Consider the following 8,169-nt stretch of genomic DNA (forward strand, 5'->3'; position numbering starts at 1 on the left):
TAAAAATATAGAATACAATATTTTGTCTTATTTATTTTTGCCTGAATAAAGCCAGAAATACACGTCATAGTCAGCAGGAGGCGGAAGTGCGTCACAAGCATTAAAAGAAGAAGAAGAAGAACCCGGAACTGCGTCCTCGTGCCACCGCAGTCGCTGCAGCTAATAAACATCTAAACACGTATTTTCATTACGACTTTCACACAAAAGGTGATGTAAAATGAAGCTTTTTTTCCCCAAATTTACCTTCTTTCCTGTCGCAAATACTTGCAAATTTGAGTTACAGTTATCGGACGTTTACAGAAATTAGCAGTTATTTTTGTTGTTATTTTAGCTTTTTGCTAGCGGACTGACGCACATTCAAACCTTTATTGTAATATTTTCTGTTTTGTAGATTTCTAGATTTAACTATTCTACAAAGACCGCTGTCCTGCTGTTGCGTCGCTCAAAAATCTAAAAACTCAAAATTACTTCAATAATGGAACAGTTGGTTTAAATTTGACTTTAAATGTAGTAGAAATCTCTGTTTAATCGATTCATCACATAAACTGTTCTTCAGTTTGTGAAGATCCACTTTTGTTGCTGGTTATTTCGTTGATATTTTCAGGTTTGGTGACATGAACAGCAATGATTAACATGTGGACGGTAAAACTAACTGAGTTTAGGAGTTTAGTTGAATAATTTAAAGTTCCTCGTTCTTAGATATGTACATACATGCTGGAATCTGTCAACTGTTCCTGATTATATATTTTTTTCTCCTCTTTAGGTCAGAATGTCTTACACCTGCATCAGCTGCAGAGTTGCGTTCACCGATGGCGAGCTGCAGCGAGCGCACTACAAAACTGACTGGCACCGCTATAACCTGAAGAGGAAGGTGGCCGAGATGCCGCCGGTCACAGCTGAGAACTTCCAGGAGCGCGTGATGGCCCAGCGGGCGGCCGCAGAGCAGCAGCTGAGCGACGCTGCGGCCACTGAGGGCTGCGCCGTCTGCAACAAGAGGTTCTCCAGCGTCAACGCCTACCAGAACCACCTACAGTCGCACAAACACCAGCACGCTGAGAAGCTGGCTCTGCTCGCTGCACAGAAGAAGGTAGAGAAGATGAACGAGAAGAACCTTGAGAAAGGGCTCGGCGACGGAAAGGTGGACCACGACGCCAGGAATGAAGCTCTGCAGCAGGCCCTGAAGGAGCAGCAGAGGCCCAAAGGTGCCACCGCCTCGGAGGAACCATCGAGGCCGAGGGCAGAGAGACCTCCCAGGATGATGTGGCTGGAGGAACAAGCCAAACGGAGGGAGGAGGGAGGTGGAGCTGCAGCTGAAGAAGGTAGGAGAGCATGGCGGGGTTCCGTCTGCACACGTCACCGGTGTCATGCCCTCTTCTGTTAATCTAGAAGAATGGGAGGACGTTGAGGATGATGAGATGGACGATGACGATGATGACGAAGAGGAGGAGGCGATGGACGATGACCCTGCTGCTCCGCCCGGCCTCCACCCGCCCCCCCTGCCGGGCTCCCTCCCGCTCACCGACTGCCTGTTCTGCTGCCACCACTCCAGGTCGCTGATGAAGAACATCGCCCACATGACCAAGGTCCACAGTTTCTTCATCCCTGACGTGGAGTTCCTCGTGGACCTCAGAGGCCTCATCCGCTACCTGGGTGAGTTCAGGCCCGGAGCAAAGATGCCCGGCGCCGACCCGTGCTGACCCGCGCCGCTGCCGCCTCCCTGTGTTCCAGGAGAGAAGGTGGGGGCTGGAAAGGTGTGTTTGTGGTGTAACGAGCGGGGGCGCTCCTTCTACTCCACCGAGGCCGTTCAGAGTCACATGACAGACAAAAGTCACTGTAAACTCTTCACGGACGGCGACGCTGCGCTGGAGTTCGCAGACTTCTACGATTTCAGGTAAAGTCGCTCAGTGATTGTCTGAGTTGCTGCGGTAGCTGAAGGTGGTTGTTGGCCCCCCAGGAGCAGCACCCTGACAGGAAGGAGGGGGAGGACGACGGAGCGGACCAAGAGCTGCCCGACCAGAAGACGCTGGAGTACGACGAGGAAACGCTGGAGCTGACGCTGCCTTCAGGTCGGCCTCCGTCAGGACATAACGATCCACCATAGTGACCCGTTGAGGACAAACATTAATGAGTGAACTGGTCAAACCAGACATGTGGGGGGTCCCACACCTCAGAAATGTGCTGCAGGTCCGATCCACTGTTCCGCATCAACACGGCTGCTTGTTCTTGTGTCCCAGGGGCTAAAATCGGCCATCGCTCCCTGATGAGGTACTACAAACAGCACTTCGGAGCCGAGCGAGCGGTGGTGCTGTCGCACAGCAGGAACGCTGTGGGCAGAGTCCTGCGGCAGTACCGAGCTCTGGGCTGGGGCGGCGAAGGTGAGAGCCTCCGGTCCCAGGAGAGAGCTGCAGCTTTAACACTGAGCTGGGTCTCAGCGTTGGAGTTGCACCTGTTTCCTGGGTCACCCTGAGGGTGATGAACCCGCACCTTTGAGGGGTGGAGCATAAATCTGGGTGTGGGAGTGTGACGGGAAGGCGCTGTTCCTCGTGTGTCCTCCAGGGGGCGGCATCCTGCAGAAGCCGCGGGACATGCAGTACGTCCAGATGATGAAGTCAAAATGGAGGCTGAAGATGGGGATGAGGCACAACACCACCCGGCAGAAACACTTCAGAGCTCAGGTCATGTTCTGATCCAGGACCAGAGGCAGCCACCTGATGGACTCTCCGCTCTTGGGTCTTTGCTCTTTTGGACACTCTAAAACCAGATGTTTCCTCTGTGGGCCGTGGCCTGATTGGAACACCATCCAGATGTTGACCTTCCAATTCTGTAGCTGGGAAACCGAATTCCTGTCCTGGAATTGATGAGAGGTGGAACTTCTGACGTCTCTCTGAATCATTTTAAGATCGAATCACTATAAATATGTCTAAACCTTCCCAAAACCTGTTTATTTAGAGATTTGCTGTTTATTTCATGTGCAGAGGAAAATAAAAGCTTCATCTGTGATGGAACATTGGTGCTGGTGGCCTTAGAGTCTGAGCTGGGGCTGCTCCCCTCCTGGTTCCATGCTCACATTACTCTGGTGATGTCATGAAGCTCCTCCCCCCAGCCTCTCCCGCTCCCCCCCCCAGCCTCTCCCGCTCCCCCCCCCCCCCCAGCCTCTCCCGCTCCCCCCCCCAGGCTGCTGATGCTTTTCTGGGCTTCAGGACGATCCGGCCCGCCAGAACAGGAGCGGGGCAGACGAGAGAGAGGTGATTCTATTGTGGTGTGTGTGTGTGTGTGTGGGGGGGGGGGCACTGATCAGACTTCCTGTTCCCACAAACGTCCCGACAGCTAAATGTTATCGATGCTGATCTCCTCCATCAGCAGCGTTATTATGATCCTGTAATAACAGATGTTATTACATGTTAATGACGCTCTTGTTACAGGTGACGTCAGCAGCCTTTAGTTCCTGCTAAACCTGCGTTAACAGCAGAAGCTCCGCCCAGTCTGACAGGCGCAGAGGTGGCCCCGCCCCCGTCCGTCCCGGGGGGGCTGCTATTGATCGTCCTGGTGGGACGTGAGTGGATCATTTCCTTTGCTGCATTAGCGTCCATTACTGACCTGGACGTCCTCCAAGAGGAGACACAGGGCTCTGGTTCTGGTTCTGGTTCCGTGGGACGGAGACATCGGCGTCATGTCCCTGCCTGGACACGTCCAACATGACCCGTCTGGCAGTGTCACGCTGACCTTTGCCCTCAGACCAGTTCTGTTTTAACATCTTGTCTGTTTTCTACTGCTGGAGCTGAGATTCTAAAAATGAACTTGATAAAAACATTTCATCACGATTTCAGATGCAGAATTTTGACTTTTGTGAAGTTTGACGCATATTTGAAGGAGGAAAGCGTCAAAGTGTTGATGAGTGTCTGTAGGTCGGGGTCTCCACCCAGGACGGTGATGAAGATGATGGCGTGATGAAGGCTGGAGGAGCCCAGCAGGTGAGTCCTTTAACGGGGGGCGGCGCCTGCGCGCGGCCCGCCTGCGCGCGCCCCTGGAAGCTCGTCTGCTCCGTCATATTAATGAGGTCATGAAGTGATTGATTGGTCTGCTGGAGGAGCCGGACCTTCTCTTCCTGGAGGAGCGGAGCGGAGCGGAGCGGACAGGAGCCTCCAGCCCGGCCGGCAGAGCACAGACCCGCGGGGGAAGGACGCGTGCGCGGCGCGCCTCCCCGGAGATGTGCGTGAGGCCGCTGGAGGTGCGCGACGGGCGGAAGCCGCGGGAGGCTCCGGCCCGCTGATGTGCAGCTCCGCACCGACGCTTCCGCTTCCACGCGCGGCGGAATCTGCGGGAGCAGCTGCGTGGCACCGGCGGGGGGGCGGACTGGGGACTCCCGGGAGCATCGATGCACTTTAGTCTCCACTCGTCATTTCACCATGAGCACAGAGGCGGCAGAGGCGGGTCCAGCCGGCGGAGGCGCCGCCGTCGGCCGCCGCCACACCTGCGAGGACGGTCCCAAGGACGTCCGCAGTCCGGGGACGAGGGCCCGAGCTGCGGGGACACACGCGGCGGCGGGGACGGGGACGGGGGCGGGGACGCCGCCGCGGCGGGGAGCGGCTCGTGCCAGGCGCGCGCGATGAGCTCCAACAGCAGCAGCGAGACGTGCATCCCCACCCCCAGCTGCAGGATCTGCTTCCAGGGCGCGGAACAGGTAGGTGACGGCCCGGTTCCGAGCAGAACTACCGGACCAGAGAGAAGGTCACAGTGCTGCTGCAGGTGCCCCCCCCCGGGACAAACACGCCCCCTTCATGTCTCGGTGGCTCAAAGGACGAACTTTATTCTCTTTAATTCAGAACCGGAACCGGGGGCTCGAGATTCATATTGAATCACGGAGCTGGTTCGTGTCCACCCGAGCATCAAAGGCGAGGTCGGTCCAGCTGTGAACTCTGCAGACCGGACCGGAAGTGTGTGAGGGAACTTCCTGTCCGCTCCACATTAGCAGCTAATCTAATGATGCTGCAGCTGAAACCCGACACCTTTAAAAATTCATGTTCGGAGCGACAGAAGATCAGGAAGTTCCTGTTGGAACCAGCCGGGCCCGATCGGATCTGACCACCGCTCCTCTCCATCACTCTTCATCACTCCTCTTCACCGCTCCTCCCCTCTTCATCATCATCACTCTTCATCACCCCTCTTCACTACCCCTCCTCTCATCACTCCTCTCCACCTCCCTCCCCTCTTCATCACTCCTCTCCACCTCTCCTCTTCATCACTCCTCTTCATCACTCCTCTTCACTCCTCTTCACTCCTCTTCATCACTCCTCTCCACCTCTCCTCTTCATCACTCCTCTTCATCACTCCCCGCTTCACTCCTCTTCATCACTCCTCTCCACCTCTCCTCTTCATCACTCCTCTTCATCACTCCTCTTCACTCCTCTTCACTCCTCTTCATCACTCCTCTCCACCTCTCCTCTTCTTCACTCTTTATCCCTCTCCTCTCCTCTTCACTCCTCTCCACCTCTCCTCTTCATCACTCCTCTCCACCTCTCCTCTTCACTCCTCTTCATCACTCCTTTGATGTCCATTTATGGCTCATTTATTAATCCAGGCTAACGTAGCTTGATGTTTGAGGTGTTGGGCGGCTGATGCTAACTGGTTGCCGTGGTACCAGCAGCAGGTCAGGTGACGTGTCTGTGGTTTCCAGGGCGACCTGTTGAACCCGTGTCGCTGTGACGGCTCGGTCGCGCCACCCACCAGCACTGTCTGCTGAAGTGGATCAGCGAGCGCGGCTGCTGGACCTGCGAGCTCTGCTGCTACCCACTTCCAGGTGGTGGCCATCAACATGAAGAGACCGTGGCAGGTGAGGCGCCGCTGGTCACGTGACCACGCCACGGCGACGGTCAACTGTACACTGAACCTGTCCGGGTTCTTCAGAACTCTTTGAAAGAGGAGGATGGTTGTGTGTTTGTGCTGCAGTGGCAGGCCGTCACCATCACCCTGGTGGAGAAGGTCCAGATCATCGCCGTGTTCCTGGGCTCGCTCTTCCTGGTGGCGAGCATCTCCTGGCTGCTGTGGTCGGCCCTCAGCCCCCAGGCCATCTGGCAACGCCGCGACGTCCTCTTCCAGATCTGCTACGGCATGTACGGCTTCATGGACCTGGTCTGCATAGGTGAGGTTTCCTCAGGTTTTCGCAGCCAGCAGATGCTTCTGAAGGTGTCGCTCAGCCTGATTATTGGCTGGAAAATACAGGTGGAGCCTCAAAAGCGTCACAGAAATGGCAAAAATGGTCTGCAGTGTCTCCCTGTCCAAGCTGAGATGCCTGAGATGATAAATAAAATATAGTGGATCAAGTTTTTCATCTGTAATTTTAGGTTTTGCCTCGTTTTCTGCCTCAGGCCTGATTGTCCACGAGGGGGCAGCAGTGTACAGCGTCTTCCTGCGCTGGCGCGCCGTGAACCTGCACTGGGACGTTCAGAGCTACAACAAGGCCAAGGACATGGAGGAGGCCAGCGCCGCTCACTCCGCGCTGGCCCCCAGGACGCTCTGGCTGCCCCTGGTCAGTTTCAGGCCCGACGGGTCCTTACAGGCGACCCAGCTGGGGTCGCGGTCGTGGACCCGCCTGTGTTTGGGCTCGTTCTGCCCCAGATTGCTGCCCAGAACCAACCCGGGCCAGGAAAACGACTCCGGAGAGGTTGTCATTCGCATAACGTCGGTGTGAGGGGACACTTGGTGGCCACGTGGCGTGCTTCTCCTGGTGCATTGTGGGATTTTACACCTTTTCTTGGTTGAGCTATTTTTCCCCTCGCTATGGTGGAATCTGTCTTCTCTGGGGCCGGTCCTCAAACGTTCACACCTTAACAAACTCTTGGACTTTTATCTCCAAAAGCACCAAAACGTTCTTTTTTAAACAGATTTTATTCTACCTTCTTTTTTTGTTTTTTTTACAGAATATTTGAGGCACAATGACATAAATGACTTATAAAGCGCAGTAGCGCCCCCCTGGTGGTCGACCGCAGTATCACACGTTTGCGTTTTAAAAAGGTTTCTCAAGAATAATCAGTAATAATTGATTAAGAAATGATCATCTGATTTGGATTTAGTTATTTTGATAAATTAATTAAAAATCAAATACTAAATTCAACATTAATTTTAGGTCTGAAAAGTGAAACCACTTTTTTGGAAATAAGAAAATCATTTAAAAATCAAATGTGACTATTGTTAAAATAACTCGAAAGGACTCTTGTTTAAAAACGGAGTTTTCTGTTTTTACGTAGTGTTTTACCGCCACCGACCACCAGGGGGCGCCTCAGACTTCCTCTCCCGCTTTGACTTCAAATATGTCGCAAAAGTTCATTAACAAGAAAGAAACTCGGAGTAATTTTGAGTTTTAAAACGTCCTGACTGAAACTACAAGCGGGCTAAATCCCCTAGTGTGAGCACAAGCGACCTTATTTCTGTCCGTTCATAAAATCCGCCTGCTGGACCTTAATGTGGTTGTTTTCCCCTCTTTTAATCATAGAACAGTCGGTTGTTCAGCTTAATCAACCGTTTATTTCAGTATTCTGAAGCAGAAACGTCATCGGCTAGTTTAGCCGCTAGCTCAGCATGTTAGCATGCTAACAGTAGCTCATTCTTGACCAGACAAAAAGAGATTTTTTATTTATTTTTGAATGTCGGTTGTCAACAACTATCCGAGGGGAATAATAACGAGCACAAGTTTAATCTGCTGGTGTTCCTGAACGTGATCGAGTCCGTGTAAATGTGGATTCTTGTGTTTTTGGTTCGGTTCTGAGGGGCGAGTCCTTGTTCTCCGCTTTTTTATTTTGGTGCCTTAAACACGCAGCACAGATGACATGAATGTGACTTTAGCTCTGCTTTTGGATCTAACACGAACATAAAGAATATTTCTATAAACGCTTTTGTCGAATTTAAATCCTCGTAGTTAAGCTTTAATGCTGCTGATTGTCAACCGGAAAATGTAATTTAATTCAACGATGTTTCCACTTCCTGTTTCCGGTCGGAAGTGACTTTCACAGTAAGATTCCACTTCCTGCAGGTTTTTATCCAAATGACATTTTTATTTTTTTTGCTGTGTGTAAATTAATCACAATTTTTATGTTGGTTCTATATTTCACGTGGAAATCACAATTTCTGATTAAACCTTAAAGTTATTTCATTATCTGGCGATTTCACATCCAA

At 52.4% G+C, this 8,169-nt stretch overlaps 2 protein-coding genes across 2 annotated transcripts; both read left to right on the plus strand.

Annotated features, from left to right (window-relative positions):
- Positions 1–79: 79 nt before the first annotated feature.
- znf622 (zinc finger protein 622) lies at positions 80–3,005 on the plus strand. The gene is given in 7 exon segments (XM_057056704.1): positions 80–207; positions 764–1,319; positions 1,387–1,650; positions 1,729–1,904; positions 1,958–2,066; positions 2,235–2,375; positions 2,557–3,005. Coding segments are annotated over 6 exon segments (1,371 nt in total). The 5' UTR covers positions 80–207; positions 764–769; the 3' UTR covers positions 2,688–3,005.
- A 256-nt stretch (positions 3,006–3,261) lies between these two features.
- Positions 3,262–8,149, plus strand: marchf11 (membrane-associated ring finger (C3HC4) 11). The gene is given in 7 exon segments (XM_057056698.1): positions 3,262–3,971; positions 4,091–4,681; positions 5,675–5,708; positions 5,711–5,787; positions 5,789–5,830; positions 5,947–6,139; positions 6,366–8,149. Coding segments are annotated over 6 exon segments (975 nt in total). The 5' UTR covers positions 3,262–3,971; positions 4,091–4,375; the 3' UTR covers positions 6,689–8,149.
- Positions 8,150–8,169: the final 20 nt, after the last annotated feature.

Source organism: Takifugu flavidus, chromosome 15, assembly GCF_003711565.1.
Source record: "Takifugu flavidus isolate HTHZ2018 chromosome 15, ASM371156v2, whole genome shotgun sequence".
Taxonomy (NCBI): domain Eukaryota; kingdom Metazoa; phylum Chordata; class Actinopteri; order Tetraodontiformes; family Tetraodontidae; genus Takifugu; species Takifugu flavidus.